The sequence below is a fragment of the Lissotriton vulgaris genome, chromosome 10 (genome assembly GCF_964263255.1).
Source record: "Lissotriton vulgaris chromosome 10, aLisVul1.2, whole genome shotgun sequence".
Classification (NCBI taxonomy): Eukaryota; Metazoa; Chordata; class Amphibia; order Caudata; family Salamandridae; genus Lissotriton; species Lissotriton vulgaris.
The window spans coordinates 503,910,835-503,929,828 of NC_141698.1; the positions used below are offsets into that span (position 1 = coordinate 503,910,835).

At 44.8% G+C, this 18,994-nt stretch overlaps 1 protein-coding gene across 2 annotated transcripts in view; it reads right to left on the reverse strand.

Moving 5' to 3' along the window:
* Positions 1–18,994, reverse strand: part of NUBP1 (NUBP iron-sulfur cluster assembly factor 1, cytosolic) — a 269,261-nt gene that overhangs the window by 107,454 nt on the left and 142,813 nt on the right. For both annotated transcript variants that reach the window (XM_086941360.1, XM_086941359.1), the window contains one exon: positions 1,840–1,942. In XM_086941360.1, coding sequence (XP_086797486.1) covers positions 1,840–1,942 — 103 coding nt within the window. The remainder of the gene's footprint in view (positions 1–1,839; positions 1,943–18,994) is intronic.

The following is an 18,994-nucleotide window of genomic DNA, read 5'->3' on the forward strand; positions in this document are numbered from 1 at the left end:
GGTTATGGGTGAGGTGACGGGGGTTGAGCTATTGCCAGAGGCCAGAAGTTGTTTGTTGAACGTCTGGGAGCCTAATGATTGTAGTATTGCTCAGACCCAATGGGTCACCCTTGGCAACATGATCGCGAAAAGGGACATTGCCCAATTGTGGGGCTCTCAGAGGGCACCTTTGGTTTCAACTTGGACAGACAACATGGACTGGTGCATGTTCAGAGAGAAAATTGTATATGTCTCCCGTGGTAGGCCCAAAAAGTGGGGCAGAATATGGGGTCAATGGAATTCATACCGAGGAGAAATTTGCACTCCCCCTTTTATAGAAGCTTCCGACATTCCTCAATCCCCTTGACTGTGCGTTTCAGGTCATTTGCTTTTTTTTTGTATAGGACTTATTGGTTTGCTCTCGCCCCCCCCCTTCCAGATCTCTCCTCCCTTATTGCATTGCTCATTATTCAATCGGCTCCCCCTACCGTATGAGACAGTCACTACGATGTATAGTATTTGCCTCGACCCTTTTTCTGTGTGTTTTTCTTTTTGTTTATTTATAAAATATAAAATGTGAAACCTTTCATTTATCCTCCTAACGCCACAAGCTCTCTATCATATTTTGCGTTATCGCTGCCGGGCCCTCGGGTTGTCGGCTGAGGAGCTGTGTATTACTGCACTATTGGTATTGATTGTTTCTGACCAGCCTCCGTGGTTGTAGGTCTGTAACTGTACTTCTTTTTTACAAAATAAAAGTTAAAAAAAAAAAAATAAAGTATTCAGCAGAAGACCAGAGAAGAAGATGAAAGTTTGTGGAGAGATATGTGTTCTCATGGCATAAATGTTGACAACTTGAAATGCATATAAATAAAGAGACATTCTGTGAATAAAACAGGTGATTAAGGCAGTCATCACAATAGCTCACCATTTACTATGCCCTTTGACCACAATAGCTCACCATTTATTTACTTTACCCTTTGAACATGCATCCACTAACTTGTCATGTTCCATATTGAGACATAGGATATTGGAGTTGATGGCTAGATTACTGCATTGTCTAATGTAAAAAGCACGTGTGACATAAGTTCGTCCCTATTGGAACAGAATGATTAAGGATATGTAAAAATCAATCTCTCCCAATTATTAGGTTGTTCTTATTGTTTGGTGCTAGCAACCATGAAAAACAGAGTAAATCTGAAATAATATCGTACACTTGCAGAGAATATTAGAATGCATGATGTCAGCAGCTGACTTACGAGGTCTGCACACATTGGTTTTTATATGAATAAACTGATGACAATATTTGTTTTAAGAAAATGGCACACACTACTAATTTCTTACCAGTTGCCACAAGCCTTCCAGTGTTTTAGCTGTTAAGTTATACATGCCCTTAACAGAAGATGACCATAACATTATTTTTATGTTCCATTTGGGGTCTACAAATAATTTTTAAAAACACCTGATTTGCATTCTATGGACTTTTGGATCGTGTATCATTAATCCATACCTTTTTGTGAATTGCTGGTGAAAATACAGCAGCTAGAGCAAAATTTGGTGGTTAATTAAATGTTACAAAGCGTTACAGTCAGACATAGTACAGCAGGTTGTTTGATCTGATGATCCTCAGACCAACTGTTTCTCCCAGCTGGAAGTGCCAAAGAAAAAGCAGAGCCAAGGTCCACTTGACAGATTAAAGTAGACAACATAGAAGCATCACATTAATAGAAACTAAAGAAAAAAATAAAAATAAATGTCTATCCCTAACAAAAAGGTCTGAACAAAAGTAGGATCAAAATATAAATGGCTTTCCTACTTCTTAAGGCAATCGCTCTTAAAAAGTGCTAAATAAAAGCATACCTATCCGAGGATCCAGAGGCACTTTACCCAGAAGGGGAACTTTTAAATCTTGACACATCTTCTCTGCACCGCCTGTTGTTGGAGGGAAAATCTGAGATTCATTCTACAACAAAGAAAAAGAAAAACGTGCTTCCGTTTACGAGACCGATTGTTAGAGGCAACAGATTGTGCTATGGTCCAGTGAATTTACTTATAGTACAATATGTACAATCAAGAAGAGGAATTTTTTGCAATCTATATTAAAATTCACAGATATGGCAGGTTATCATCCTAGGCTGCACAAGAAAACAAGTTACTTACCTGTAACTTTGGTTCTCCAGTATTGGTAACTTTCATAGATTCCCAAAGCTTGTTTAATTCCCCGTCATCGGAATGGGAGTCTCGATAACCAAAATAACATAGCAGTAGATGCAAAAGAGAAAGGAAAAGGCCTAGGCCTCATCTCCTTTTGTAGCATATCCACATCTATTTGTAAAAGAGACCAAAATAATGCAACAACCAATCAGATTAGCCTCACCCCATAGAACCCTCCTGAGAGAACATAAGAGCCGCACATTTTCGTAGCGTTGTGTAACAGTATAACAAAACCTGCTAAAGACTGAGCTTTCCCAGGGGAGGAGGGTGGGTGCATGGGAATCTATGAAAGTTACCAATACTGGAGAACCAAAGTTACAGGTAAGTAACTGGTTTTCTTATTCCAGTCTTGAAACTTTCATAGATTTCCATAGCTTGTATCAGAGTAGCTAGCAGTCAGAAGCACATTTTGCTCTCTCATCATTGTTTCACCCTCTCCTCACTTTTTTTTTAATGCATAAAGCTAAAATATTCACAAACAGTGCAATAACATAAGAGTAAATATCAAATGCACATATGACCCCAACAAATGTGCCAATAACAAGAAAGAAAGGAAGAGGGAAGAAAGGAAAGCTCACCACTCAATGGAAGAGGTTCCTCAGGACCGGCTGGCCTACAGCTGTGTCTTCCTGTGTTGAGGCTTACAGGCAGTAATGTCTTGTGAAGGTATGCAAGCTGCTCCAAGTTGCAGCCCTGCAGATATCTTTGATCTGGACCACAGCAAAGAGGGCCGTAGAAGAAGCCATGGACCTTGTAGAATATGCTCGGACTCTACCCTCCAGAGGTTTGCCCGCTGCTGAATGCCAAAAAAGTATAGCACTGGTCACCCACCGAGCAATACCCTGCTTGGACAGGGGCAAGCCCTTACAGGGAGCGCTGAACAAAACAAACAGTTGAGAAGATTTCCGGAATTCTTTAGTACGGTCCAGATACATTTCAAACCTCTTGGTACATCAAGGGAGTGGGGTGCTCTTTCCGCCGGCGTAGAGGGATGAGGGAAGAAAGCCTTAAGAATCACCAGCTCATTTAAATGAAAGTTCAAAGGCACCTTAGGTATGAACCTTGGATTAGTCCTTAGAATCACCGTATTTCTTTTGAATTGAAGGAAGGGTTCCTGGAACGTCAGAGCTTGAAGCTCACCAATTCTTCTTGCAGAAGGGAGAGCTAGAAGGAGCGCCACCTTCCAAGAGAGGAATTTCAGATCTGCGCGATGGATCGGTTCAAAGGGGTGCTTCATCAGCTGGGTGAGTACTAAATTCAGATGCCACGTAGGGGGAGGAGGCCTCACTGGAGGAAAAACCCTAAAGAGGCCCTTGAGAAACTGTTTGACAATCCTGGCTGACCAGAGAGAAGGTCCAGATGCAGTACGTCTAAAGCGAGAGTCTGCTGCCAAATGAACCTTTATGGATGAATCAGCCAGTCCCTTTTTAGCCGAAGATAGGAAATATGGAAGAACTTGATAAGGTTGAGACAAGAAAGGGTCGAAACCTTCCTGCTGACACCAAATACAGAATCGTTTTCACTTTAAACGGTATGTCTTGTTAGTAGAAGGAGCTCTAGCTTGAGAAAGAACCTCCTTAATCTCCCCCGAGAGATCTAGTCCAAGAAACTCTCGCTGCTCAGGAGCCTTGCTGATAGGTGAAAGGAGCGAGGATCCGGATCCCAGACTTGGCCTTGGGACATTGTGAGAAGATCTGGGACCATCCGCAGAAGCCGTGGAGGTTCCAGGGAGAGGAGGAGAAGTTCCGTGAACCAGAACTGCCTCGGCCACTTTGGAGCTATTAGGACCATCCTGCACGGCTCTGTTTTGATCTTCCTGAGTATTCTGGGTATCAACGGAATCGGGGAAAAGCGTATACAAATGCACCTGACCAGGCTATCGAAAGTGCATTCCCCAGCGATCCGCGATGGTGTCGCCTGCTGGTGTAAAACTGGCATTTTTTGTTTTCCGGAGCGACAAAGAGATCTATTTAGGGTTTGCCCCATCGGTGGAAATTTCTTCCAAGACAGCCTGGTTCAGTTCCCATTCCTGGCTGACTGACGGCAGTCTGCTGAGCACGTCTGCCTTCTTGTTTAGTACTCCAGGAAGATGTTCTGCCTTCAGGGATATTCCGTGCAGGATAGCCCACTCCCAAATCTTCTGGGCTTCCTGTGACAACGGAAGAGATCTGGTACCCCCTTCCTTGTTTATGTAGTGTATGGCTGTGGTATTGTCCGTTCGGACGAGAACCGCCGACCCATGCAGCCCTGGCAGATAAGCCTGCAGTGCCAGACTAATCGCCCTGAGTTCCAGGAGGTTGATATGAAGACGGCGGTGCTGTGGCAACCAATGTCCGCTTACATGCAAGTCCTTTAGCACCGCGCCCAAGCCTTCCAGTGAGGCATCTGTAGTCACTACCTGAGGAGCTGGATCGATTACGAAGGATAGACCTTGGAATATATTTTCTTCCTTCGTCCACCACAAGGCGGCTCTTCTCATATTTATTTATTTATTTATTTTTTACATTTATAAGGCGCACAGATACCCACAAAGAGTAGCCATAGTGATCACCACCTTGTCGTCGAAATATCCGTCCACTCGTTGCCAATGAAGGTTGAGCTACTCCTGGAGTGAACACATTCACAACCTGCAGTGCGGTATCAAAGGAATGCAAGAGGAAATTGTTCCCAGCAGGGATTTGTAGCGGCGAACTGAACAATACTTTCTTCTTCGCAACAGCTGAGTCATGGACATCAGTTTCTCTCGCCTTTCGAAGGATGGAGAAGCCTTGCTGAGAGACGTGTCCAGGATGGCTCCTAGAATCGTGCCTCCTTGGACGGACAGAGAGACGACTTCTCCCTGTTGAGAGTCAGGCCCAGATTGCCGAACAGACGCATATATGCATCGACTGTATCTTCTGCTGCAAGCCTGGTCGGGTGCTTCAGCAACCAATCGTCCAGGTAGGGAAAGATCTGGAAATGCTGCTTCCTGAGGAAGGCTGCCACCAGCGCCAGCACCTTGGTAAAGATTCTCGGAGCAGACGAAGTCCAAACGGAAGAACTTTGAATTGGAAATGGCTCTTGGCTACTGTGAACCGTAGAAACCTCCTGTGGGCTGGATAAATGGGTATGTGAAAATACGCATCCTCGAGATCGATAGTGGCCATGATGTCCCCAGGGTTGAGGAGACATAAAATGTCCTGGAGAGACACCATCCGAAAGGATTGACTTATGAGATAGGTGTTTAGCTACCTGAGATCTAATATAGGGCACCAATTCTCCAGCATCTTCTTGACCAGAAAAAATCTGGAGTAGAAACCCTCTCCTTGTTGAGAAAGGGGGACCGGCTCTACAGCTCCTTTGAGGAGCATCTGATGAACTTCGAGCCACAGAAGACGCTGATGTTTTGAAGGCATGGTGGCAGGGGGCTTGGAAGGTGGAAGACAAACAAACTCCAGCGTATGGCCACAATGAATGATGTTGGCGTACCCAACGGTCTGATAATATCCGTTGCCAGTTGTGGAGGTATTGAGATACCTTGCCCCCCACAGATGTTGTCGGGGAAGGGGGTACAGCAGGAGGAGCCAGAACGCCGCTATTGTCGTTTAGTGGTGTCACGTCCCTGGCGATTCTGTTTCCATCTAGAGTTAGACCTAGAGAAAGAAGAGGTCTAGCCTGGTCTTTAATTGTAAGATGGACGATAAGACTGAGGCATTGAACCATAATTAGAATATCGTTGCTGCTGGTACGAACCTCTGTAGGTTGTAGTGCTTCTTCCGCTGGCTCCACGGAAAGGAATCTTACGATATTGTAGGGTTCCCAAGGATCTTGCTGTCTCTGTATCCTTTTTTATGTCCTGCAGGGCATCATCAATATGTTTGCCAAATAAGGCCTCCCCATCAACGGAAGGTCTAAGATTTTGTTTTGGACCTCCGGCCGGAGCCATGTCACTCGGAGCCAGCCTTGGCGGCGAAGAAAAACTGTGCCTGCCAGTGAGCGGAAAGCCGTTGTGGCAATGTCCATTGTGCAGTCAATCTCAGCTGATGTAACCTCTCCCTCTTGCAAGATTTTCTTTGCTTCCACCTTAGACTCCTGAGGTAGCTGGTCTAGATATGGTGAGAGGTCATACCACATCTGGCGATCATATCTGCCAAGGATCGCCAACGCATTTGCCGCTCTAACCAAAAGACTTGCCTTGGATGAGAATAGTTTCCCAGCATTATCTAGGCGTCTGCCTTCTTTGTCAGGAGGAGTAGTAAGGGTCGCAGAAGGGTTGCGTGATTTCCTTTGAGCCGCCTGCGATATCACCAAATCCGGCTTCGGTTGACCTATTAAAGGTGCACGACTGTCGTCGGGGGCCTTGTATTTCTTATCCAGGCGCGGCAAGACTGGAATGACAGTAGCTGGATTCTTCATTGCCCTTATTCCTTCCTCCCAGACGTGATAATAATAACAATAGGAATGGAACGGGCCGTCTTCCTACAAGGTTCTTTAAAATCATAAAGAAAACACTCAGATTGAACTGAAGGCATGGGAAGTTAAAATCTGTGTGAGGATCTCTCCATCAATTTGTAAGAACCCCCAATGTCTGCTGGAGGAGAATCAACTGCTTCTGGTGTTGGAGAAGCTGGGTCCGGTATCACGTAATCTTCCCATTCCACACCCTGGCCAGGCCTGCTGACATCACCCTGATCCTTATCCGAGGAATCATCCTGCACCACTGGAACCACCATTGGTATAACAGGGCTGGTGACCTGCAGCTGCGATACCATCTGGGACGGTGCTCTTGGCGAGGCCTCAGAAGAAGCTGGTGGAGCAGACACATCTTGCGTTAAAGGAAGCGAAGGAGGAGGAGGCTGGGAGAATCTCCTCCTATAGTCCGACAACATGCCTTGAAGATCCGCCAAGAGGGAAGTAGGAACAGAAACCATCTCCTGGCTAGTGTCTTCCTGTCGATGAAAAGATTGATGATACGAATGTCCATGAAGGTATTCACCTTCAGAATCAGTGTCTTGGCACTTGACAAGAAGCTGCGAGGGGCTAATGGCATAGCCATAAGAATTATCATCTCCCGCAGAATCCTCTTCCAGCAACAGAGCGGGAGGCAGGGGGGCCACCCTCCGCGGCGAAGCCATGTCCGGCGTGATTTTTTTTAAAGAAATAGTAATTCTCTCCGTCGACGAAGACGTCACCGATGGTACCGTCGGCGGTGGAGAAGAAAAGACAACCATCGTCGACGAGGTCGGCAACAGGATATCCACCTGCGACGAGCAAGTCGACGACGAAGAGATGGGCGTCGTCGACGCTGTCGACACTCCTGCTATCATCGTCGTCGTCATTGCTGAAGTCATAGTCGACGACACCGTTGTTGCAGCTACCGTCGACACCCTCGTCGACACCTTCGTCGACGTTGATGACATCGTCGTCGACAAGCCCGTCGACATCGGCGTCGACAGATGGATACTCAATGGAACCGTCCATGAGCCCGTCGACGGTGGTACTTTTTTAACTTGTACCTTTGCCGTCTTCGTCGACGGAGTCTTGCGCAGCATCGTCGACGATTGACCATCTTTGTCAGACTTCTCAGATGATAGAGAAGAAGGTTTCTTGAAGGGTAACGCAGACTCCACCACTGCTGCTGTAGAAGGCAGTCCTTCCCTCTCCTTTGCACTATGGTGAGGAGATTTGTTAGGACTCAGGCTCTCAGACTCATGTGGGGTCTTTTTTGAGGCCTTGGCGTGACGCTCTGTAGATGGTGATGAGGAAGTCCTACCACTCTTCACTGACCTTCTGGATGAAGTGGCAGATGATGAATCCTCACTGTCACTTGACAGTGTCTCCTTCCTCAACTTCAGCTTTTGGAGCCAAGTGAGGAGGCAACCCCCACGGTCCCGGAGACTCTTAGTTGAAAAGGTGCAACAGATTTTGCAGTCCGCTGCCTTGTGGTCAGGATACAGGCAGTAGATGCAGTCCTTATGCCTGTCCTCACACATTCAACACAAGGAGCCATTTAACCCGTGAATCATCATCGACTGGTTTCAGCTGATGTAGCCCTTATGAACAAAGACATGATGCAATAGCAAAGTGAGATTGATCAGAAAAGTTGTTTGGAAACACTAGGTTGGATGATGTGTGAAAGACCAAATTGTTATTATTTTTGTAAAAGAGGACACCATCCACGCACAAATATGCACTCTGTGGGGCATCAAAAAAGTTGCCCCTTCTCATAATACTTTTTCAAAGTATGCTAAATGTCACAATGTATTCAAGAGAGCAAGGCAGCCGTTGTATTAGATAATGGGAATGAATATGCAGTCTTCAGATTGGAGGCAACTTGCGTCACCATGATGACTGACTTGGCAACAAACCATCCTGTTGAACTCTTCCAGGTGGTGGACAATCTAGTGCACCCAAACTGAACACCCAAGATAGATTGGCTGATTGAGAAGCAGTGCAATAAATGTAACTGGGTCTTTTCAGACTACCCATATTAATGATGCAACTTGTTCTCCAACTAAACACGTGGTCTGCCTTGACCCACAGGGAAGTTTATTCCAGTTAAATAATAGCATATGTGACTTGCACCCTGTTCACAGATTGTTTGGTAAACCATTGGTATAAGGATTCCATAACTTGTCAAGTTACCAAATTATGAGGTTTTCTATTGTTAACTTTAAATCCATTGAACCATATTCAACAAGCATTTCTTGGAAATTCAGTTGGTAGAGTTTTATGGAAGGGTTGTTCAGCTTGCTGTAGAACTATTAGAAGGAAGTTGATTTCTTTGAACTCTACCAGTTTGGTTTAAATACTTTCATCGGGCAGAATCTGCACTGGTCAATGAGGAATGTAAACTAAATTCTGGTAAAGGACAAGGGTCTGCGTTTCCACACTAGACATGTTAGGTATCAGCTGTTCTGTCTAGGAGATCAGGACACAGCAGGTTGTAACTGGACCATATTTGTCACTTGAGACCTGGATCCTTTAGCTTTCAGCAGGGATCAATACTTTTGAACCTTTTGTTCAATGTACATAGGTTGGGATACAATGCTGCACTCTGCAAAACACAGAAAAGGTGATGGGGGAATGCCTGCAATAAGTGTAGGAAAGTACCCCTTTTTCACACGGTGACCCCCCACTTTTTGCCTGGCACTGGTTGAAATTATGACTGAAGTGCACTGAGTTCCTACTAACCAGATCCCCAGCACCAGTGATCTTTCCCTACAAACAAGGTAGATGTTTAACTGTAGCCAAATTTGCAAGACCTTTAGTACCTCTGTAAGTCCCTAGTAAATGGTACGCCTGGTACGCCTGGTACCTAGGGCAAGGGTAGTAAAGAGGATCCTTAACGCTGCAGCGTGCATTGTGCCACCTTAAAGGACCCACCACCAAACTCATGCAGACTGCCATCGTATGCTGCGTGAACGAGTGCAAAAAACTGTGAAAACATGACATGCCACACACCCTGTGTGCCATGCCCACAGACACTGCATGCAATATATGCAAGTCACCCCTACAGCAGCTGCCTGGGAAGCTATTCTTTTCCCTGTAGCGTCAAGGAGCTTTGACTCATTATCTGGGGGTGGTGTGTCTCCAGTAGTCTGTGAGTTTGCCCTTTTGAGTGCATTAGAAATAACTAATGAGTCTAAGGGTAATTGTCCTCTTATGTAGACTGGATCAGATGGTGCAGGCTTGTATTTTTTATCCACCCTGGGGGTAAGGATACATGCTTTGACAGGATCCTTAAATATATCATCTATATGTCTGGTCATTCCTTTAAGCATGGGCAGCATATGTGTGGATTTTTGTGTGTTGTTTAATGTTTCAAAGAGGAAATCATCTTCAAGGGATTTATGCAGCTGGACCCCATGATAACTGGCAGCCCTGCCTAGCAATTCAATATATCCTACACTATCGTCTGGTGGAGAGGGCCTGGTAGGGTATAGATCAGAGTCAGTGTTTGTAGGCAAGTCAGTGTTATAGTCATCCCACTCATCTGGAGGTCCAGGCTGATTATCATAATTAGTATCATGCCCGTCCTCATCAACCTGATCGACCGGTATATATGGTGGTGAGTGCTCAGGTGAAGTTAGCACAGACAGAGACTGAGGTAAAGGTGGTAAAGGAAGAGGAGGGGAAGGGTTTGTCCCAACGCTTCTCTTCTTTAATGGAATATGGTATTCCTCTTCGGTAGTAGTCCCTCTTTTTAAAGTCACTTTGGGAGTAATGTGGCCGGTTTTTGGATGTATAAACAAAATCTTCTGTTTCAGGTCCGGTTTTTCAAACGGATCACCGAAACTATGCTTCTTAGGTGACTTTGGTGCATCTGTCTGTTTCGGCGCAGAAATTTACAGTGCCGAAGGTTTGGGGGTTGGTGTTTCGGATCCGATGTGGTTTTCGGTGCAGAGTGGTGATGGTCGCAGCCAGACTTGGCCTTCGATCCCGAAGGCTTTGGATCGGTGCCTGTTTGGAATGGGGCTTTTCCGAGCAGGAGGGCTTTTGTGTAGGCTTTGGTGTTGAGCCAGTAGGCGGGGCATCGCGAAAGTGGTCTCTGTGCCGACCGGGGCCCGAGGGCACGGGTTGGTCCAGAGCCTTCTTTTTAACCGGTTGACTTGGGAGTCGGGGCGAAGACGGGACTGTATTCACAGTACGTTGTCCATGAGGGATGTACTTGACCTGGTCGGAGCCCTCCTCGGAAACAGAAATTGGATCCTGCTCCTCCTCGGCCCCCTGGCTTTTTCTTCCGATTCAGGTCCGAATGGAGCCTGTGCATTGGCTCTGCATGTAGCGTCGTTGAGCCAGACGGTCGCGAAGCGTATTCTTGGAGCGGAACGCCTTACACCTGTTGCAGTCCTGTTCTTTGTGTTCTGGTGAAAAACACAGGTTGCACACTTCGCGTGTGTCGGTGTGTGGGTATTTCGTGTGGCACAGAGGGCAGTATTTAAAGGGAGTTTGTTCCATCGACTGCAAGTCAGATGGAGGGGGTTAGGCCCAACTGCCTTTTATTCTAAACAAACACAATACGCGAAGAATGGAATACGCAATCGGAAACATTACCGTCGAGGGTAAGTCATCTACGCGCCGAGGGGAAACGAAGGATCGGTGTCGAACCGGAGTGCAGCGAGTAACATCCGAACCTGATGGCGGAAAAAAACAATCTGAAGATGGAGTCGATGACCATGCACGCTATCACCGAAAGGAGGAGTCACCTACCTTGTGACTAGAAAGACTTCTTCGAAGAAAAACAAAGTTCAAACATCCGGACCCAACACTAGATGGCGATCTGTGCATAAGCATGTGATCTAAAGCTCACATGCCTCGAACATACAGAAATCAGAGGCACAGTTTAAGAATCCATGATCTCCCATTTGTTACCACTAGATGTTGAAAATCCTGTAGAGTTTGATATGTCCCTTCAGGCCTTACAATTACAACATTTGTTAAATCCCTTGGGTTTAGTTAGCCAAGTTGTAGAAGTGTGGGTTCCCGTGTGGTAGCTATGTGTGAGATGATCCCCCAAGGTCCTCCCTCTTCTATATGTTATGGAGGGTTACAGTGACAATTCTGGACCTATGACAGTAAAAAATTTTCAAAATGCCCTAATGTTTGCTCATCATATTATTAATCCTGTGCAAAGAAGAATTGTAAGTAGTGATAAAACGTATGCTTTTATATTAATGGTTTCTGTCATAATTGGAATATGACAATGTGTCCCTCGTGAGAGGATCTGCCTTTCTTTCAGCTACACATAATACTTTAGCTGTATATTCCCTATTCTGAAATCTTTACTTCATATATTATGTTTGTTTCCTAAACTCAGTGTCAATCCTGCAGACCCTTTTAAGTCTTAACATTTCCCCATAGGGAATACCATTAATTTAATTCTGAGGATGATAACTACTGTAATGCAGCACACTGCTGTCAGACATTTCTTTGCGTAGTATGGTGGTGTGTACTCCTCCATTTTCCAACCATAATCTGACATCCCAAAAATCAATTTCCTTGGTACTCAATGCGGTGGTATATTTTTTGTTCATACATAGCAACAACCAATACAATTACATTCTGCTCTTTATCAGAGGGCTATATAACTATAATGGGGTCTGATTCTAAAGTTTTTAAGGCTGCCCATTAAGACTGTGTGAAATTATCAGGATCATTCCGAACTCTACCTCTCATAAACATTGATTCTCGAATTATAATGTCATGGAAGACATCTATATTATCATGTGGTAAGGATGGGATTTGGGTATAAAACCGCTATTACCACAGGTATACACATAAATCCCGAAGGCATCCAGGACATGACCCAGATCCACATCAGAATCCACACAATCTGCATTATCCCTTTGTTGGATTTGGCCGTGAAATCGACCCATTCCTTCAAGAGTACGGGGTGGGGATATTCATAGGTGGGGACCGTAAATATTCGTAGGCCCCGTGGGACCAGGTAGATAGATAGATAGATAGATAGATAGATAGATAGATAGATAGATAGATAGATAGATAGATAGATAGATAGATAGATAGATAAATAGATATATATCTCATGAGTGAGGTTAATTCTCACCACTTGCTAATCTCTCTTTTCATACGTTTCTCCAAAGATTTTTGGTCTGTCTGCAGGCTTACAATCAAACTAGTCATCTAGTTGGCTTTTAAGGGCCTATAGAGGATGAGGTGACTTCATTAGAAGAAGTCTACAATGTTCTGGCCCCCACGTATGGGACTAATATTAATCCGAGAGGGTTTTAATGTCGTCCAGTACGTGAGACAGGATTGCCCTTGACAAAATAAGCTTCAGAATAAACTGAAATCAGCCCAGTGTGACGGGATCTTGCTTTGCTTGATGCCTGGCAAGTTGACCACTCTATGAAACAAGTGTATACTTGTTTTTCCAAACGCTTCAACTCTGCATCTTGCATCGATTATTTTTCAGTCTCACAAACTTGGGGAAGAGCTAGATCAAGTATACTCTCGAACCCATTTTCAGACCACTCTGTTCCTTTTTCAGACCTCAAAAGGAATAGCTCTCCGAAGGAGCAACCATGGTGATCACTAGACAAATCTCTATTATTCCAAAAGGGATGGATCACAGCCATGCGCATGGCATTGGAAGAGTTCCTACAGAGAAACGTTGAGACAGCTTCTGGTTTTAAGGGCGAGCCTGGCAGTGCGCATACACTTTCTGCACAACCTGCTGTATTCACTAAAAGGACTTTGATCCTGTCTGCTGCTTACCATAGGTTCACTCCAGCATTGCTCTTCTTTGTTGCTTCCTAATTGGTTCACGCACCCCACACATTACATCGGTTTCTAGCTGAGAAGCACCTTTCAAGTGCAGATTAATTCCACTTGATTAGTGCCCCTCCGCTGATGCAGGTACCATTTCTTCTATCCATACATTGTTTTTTTTGTCTGCCCCCACCTGATGGTTGCTGCGCTTTAATTGGAATGAACACTTCCCTCAATTGTTGATTTCTTTAGAGCGGCATTCTGAATGAGCACCTCCTTCGAATGTGTGTGTGCTTTTTTTTTGGGGGGGGGGGGGGGGGGGGGGCAGTATGACCACAGCAGCCGCTCCATGGATTTCGGCTTAATCGTCTAGCTTATTAAGTTGTAAACAGCACCCGGAGGCATTCGGAACGAGCACAGCGCACTTCCTTTTTTGGGCAGTATGGCTGCAGCAGTCGCTTCATGGACATGGCTTTATCATGGCTGATTAAGTTTTAAACGGTACCCGGTGAATGTTGCGGCGCTTTCCACTGCTTTCTGAACGCAATGTCCATGAAGCAGGTTAGCTTAAGTGTGTGTTTTTTGATGGAGGATGACTGTGACACCCGCTTCACGGACACTGCTCTTTATCTCCTGGCATATTAATGAATTTGAAACAGCACCTTTGATGGTTGCGGCGGTTAGAGTGACATTCTCATTATTTGAATTTTATTATTGTGGCTGCTTTGAGAGACCGCACGTTGTAGTTTTTTATTTGTTATTTCGGTCTTCATTACACTACACAATACTGTTTTATGCTTCATCAGCACGGCACATTCTTAACAGATGCTGCGCTTTATCGGTCATCATTTTGCCCACTTTGGGAGTCCGTGTGCCTTTGAAAAATATTATCTACATGATTCCAGAGCACTGTCAAGCGTCTCTATGGCCCATATTTTACAGATTTCAAAAATAGTGCGTGTTCTGTCCTACTTGTGCCAGCACCTTCTTTCCCTTTGCCTCAATACAGCACAATGTTGGGTTACGCATATGATTTAAAATTTAAATGGAGGCCTCGTGTTATATTTTTCAGGGGTGGATACTGCAACGACTGCAGCAGGTGGTCTTGCTCTTTTTCGCATATGCAATCCACAGGTCAATACATCAGGTTATTATCAGATTCTTTATTGCTACAATGGCATACTTTGATTCTTGGGAACCAGAGTCTTGTCTGGTTTGGTGGTTACACATCTTGTGTTTTGGGGTAATTTACTGTATGGATTTGTGCCAAACCAAACAAAACTGCTACTAAATGAGATAATCTTTACTGCCATGCTAATCTTTTGAGTCATCTATTCAAAGTGGCTCTTTTCAAAAGAAAGCCAACACAATCTCTGTGCTTTATCTCTCAGCATTTTGGCCACTTTGGGAGTCCATGAGCCTTTAATAATTATGTCCAGCAGGAGTCCACAACACTGTCAAGCGTCTTAATGGCCCTTTACGGAGTTTCAATCTGCTGTGTGTGCCTCTTTTACCTCTGCCCATAATTCTTTTCCCTCTGCTTGTACATGTAACAATGTTGGGTTACGGATGTGGTCTTAATATTACATACTCTATTTCACAGCCGTACATAATTTGCTTTCTGCTGCATTGTATTACGGAGTTAGGCCTCCGTCAATTTTACAGTTCTTCACAGTAACCTCTGCGACTACGGTTACGATTTTCTCATAAGATCGTCATAATTTCACAATTAATAATAACCATTGTTATTTAAATGAATACTGACTTTTAATATTCAGTTTACAGTTTTTGGCCCTTATTACCCGATGTTGTTGCTAGCATGGTAGCGTGCTGAAAATCGCATGGTTTAAGCTACACAGAATCAAAATCCCATGTTCAGTGGGGCACCCGATTAAAGGACACTGATTTATATAATCATTTCGGGTGATTTTTTAGTCCAGGCGCCTTTCAAAATTATTTTCAACATGAGTCCATAACACTCTCAAACCTCTCTATGGCACTTCTATTACAGATTACTAAATGTGTGCATGTGTCTGTTCTACTTGAGCCGAAAGTTATATTCCTGTGGCCTCTATATCACACAATGTTGGGCTACTTATATAGTATTTATATTAAATGCCCAATTTCAAGCCTCCCATAGGCTGTTTCATGCTGTATATATGAAAGGGGTAGGCCCACATAAAATTAAGCTTTTCCCAATAAACTCTGCAAACCACATACATCCACTCCACTCCAAACCAAAACACATGGGTAAAAGACATTTATAATGCCAATAGCTCTAACTCTCGCAAATGCGAGACCTATTGCGTTGAAAATGCTTATTCTGTTTGGGGAGCATGTAAAGCCTTCATTCGGGATGGTGGGTCAATTTCCTATACAGCCCAAATTAATAAAGCAAGACTGGATGAAATTGCTACCCTGCAACAAGAGCTGTATCTTCCTTGTAGGGAAGACCTTAGGTTACACACTGCAGAATCAAACGTCAATATGGCGTCGAAAGCCAGAGACTTAAAGACTTTTTTTACTTCCATGGATGTGGTCAATCAGAGGACTTGTTTTTAGCTGTACTACAAAGAGAGCGGGGATGCGGGCACTTTTTAGCGTGGTTTGTTAAAAAAAAAAAAAACATGTAGCCCTCAAAGCAATCTTTGATCTTAAGCAGAATTGTATTGTAACGGACACTGAGCAGATTGGCATGATATTTTTGGATCATTAGACAGATCTCAGTTTCTACCTGTAGCCCAGAGCGATCAAAGCCTTTTTGCACCAACTTCCTTCTTCAAATACCGAACTTCGACACAGGGTGGGGGCTTCCACCACGAGTACTGAGATTAAAGACGCTATTAAGCTTTTGCCTAATGCCAAAGCATGTGACAATGATAGCCTACCGTCCAAATTTAATAAAATTTTCGCAGCAGGTGAATTTCTTAGTCATACTTTTTAATGTAACCCTGGATCGATGCAAAATCCCTAAGAAGTTCACGGAGGCAGTCATCATAAGCATTCTCAAAAAGGACAAACGTTCCATCAACTGGGTTCGCATTGCCCTATCAGCCTCTTAAATTGTGATTATAAAATCTTCGCCAAAATCATGACGCTAAGGCTAGCCCTGGTGGCGTCATCAGTAGTACATGGTGACCAAAATGGCTTTTTGCCCGGGAGATCAATGTCATTGAACCCAAACTTTCTTCTTCCAGCAATCAACCACTATGAAACGAATAAGATCAAAGCAACAATAGTTATGCTCCACGACGAGAAACTTTTGAATGCATACAGTGGGAGGTCCTGTTCGCAATCTTATTGCTCTTTGGGGTCCCTTTTAAATTGGCACGGTTGCTGAATAACCTATATGCTAAGGCCAAGGTCAATATTATGATTAATTCCCAAGCCGCAGGACTTATCCTATTTTCTAGAGGTACGAGACAAGGCTGCCGAATGTCGCTGGTGCTATTTGCTCTCTTTGGGGAACCCCTGGCAGCGGCCCTTAGACAAAATCCCGAGATTCAACCTTCCCTTCCTGGGGCCTTGAAATTAGAACTGTTTGCCGATTACATCATTCTTTATTTAGCAGACAGCTCGTAACGTCCAAAATGCTTTCACAAAAATCCAACCCTTCTCCAATATAGGGGGCTACAAGATCAACCAGGCCAAATCAGAAGTTCTTTTTGTACTATTATTCATCCTCTAGTTTACCTACAGATGTACAACAGCATGCTTTGGCTACTCATATAAGGTACTCAAGCATTTTGGTCTCTCATGACTTTCTAGACCTGTTCACATTAAACTACATTCCTTCGCTTAATAAGGCATGTTCATTACTAACTAATTGGCATAATCTATCGCTATCCATTGTAGGACGGGAAGCGTTTCTTAAAATGTTGATCCTTTCCTTGTTTAGTTTGAATATTTTAGTTTCAAATGTGTTTTATTGATTTTTCCAGTAAAAGTAAAGGAAGACATTGTGACAGATTGTAAAGGCATTAGGCATATACAGTGGACGGGACAGACAAGCATGTCTTCCCTGAGATTAAATAGCAACGCGGGGTACATATGCCAAAGAGATATTACGATATCATAGGTGCAAATGTCGGGCGTTGCAAGAAGGTAAGATAATAAAAACAACAAGAACCAAAACCCCCCGCCCAACTCAGTCTCGATCCCCCCTCCCCCACCCCAACCAGTGTGCCACTTGGTATCAAAAGATCCGCCAACGGGCCAGTGAGGATCAGTGCGAGTGTCCGAGAAGTCACCGAGAGTCATGTGTGGTGTCAGTGAGGCGTAGAACTTTAAGATACTTAGGACATGTGACTTCATTGAATTCCTTGGACAGGAGGGACAGCAGTGGAAGCCACGTTTTCCGAAATGCATCGGTGGAGTTGGTAAGTGTGGCCTGTATGCGTTCCATCCCAAGTGTGAACCAAAGCTTGTGGAGCCATCCCGAATGCGTGGGTTTAGTCGTCGAGCCCCACAATGATAGGATATGTTGCGTGGCTGCTTGTATGGTGATCCCCATTTGACGACCCCGCAGTGATTTCAGAGGGAAAGTTAATGCATTGGGGAGACCCAGTAGAGCATATGCAGGGAATCTCAGGATTTCAGTCTCAAAGGAGGAGTCAATGTCATTCAGCACCGTCTCCCAGTAGCTCCTAATCTCTTGACAGTCCCAAAGGAGGTGGGTTAGAGTGCCCCTTTCCCCGCACCCCCTCCAACAAAGCTCGCTACGTGCTGGATTCCCTTTGTGAAGTCGGACCGGGGTGAGGTGCCAGTACATAGCCAGTTTCACTGCCGCTTCCCTTGCTGCTGTGTTACGTGTAGTGTGCGAAGCCCTATAGTATACGTATCGCCATTCTCTAGCTATTAAGGCCCTGCCTAATTCAGCCTCCCAGCGCCTCTGACTTGGTGTTTTATCTGGAGTGTGTGGCTGTGTGAGCATTCTATAAATTTCTGAAATGAGGTGTTTGTCTGTGTCCTTAGTAAGTAACCATTTTTCAAAGGTCGTCATAGGGAGGCCCACCACGGCGGCAGTGTCTGGGTCAGTAAGCCAATGTCTAAGTTGAAGGTATTGGAAAAGGTGAGGAATCTCTATGCCGTAGCCTTGTTTGATGTCTGTGAAAGGAAGAAATCCTCTTAGATCGAAAAGGTCACCGGCAGAGCGACACGCCGTACCCCGCCACTGGGAGAATGCGCCCGTGCCATTGCCCGGAGGAAATTCAGGATTATCTAGTATAGGGGTGAATGGGGAAGGAAAGGTTGTCAAACCTCTCTTGAGAGCAACCCTATCCCATACTTGTAGAGTCATGCGGGTAATAGGTGACTTTAATAAGTATCGTGGTCGATGTTGCCTAGCGAGGAATGGAATCCTCCAAAGCGGAGTTTGCGCCATAGCTCTATCCTGGAAGAGCCATCTCCTCTCCGACTCTGGTCTGTACCACTCCACTAGATAGCGGAGTTGAGAGGCATGGAAGTACTGCAGCAGGCTGGGGACTCCGAGGCCTCCTTCGTCCATGCTCTTGTACGCCAATTGTTTATGGACACGTGCGCGTTTCCCCTCCCAGATGAAATGATGGAGAGCGGCCTGTAGTTCTTT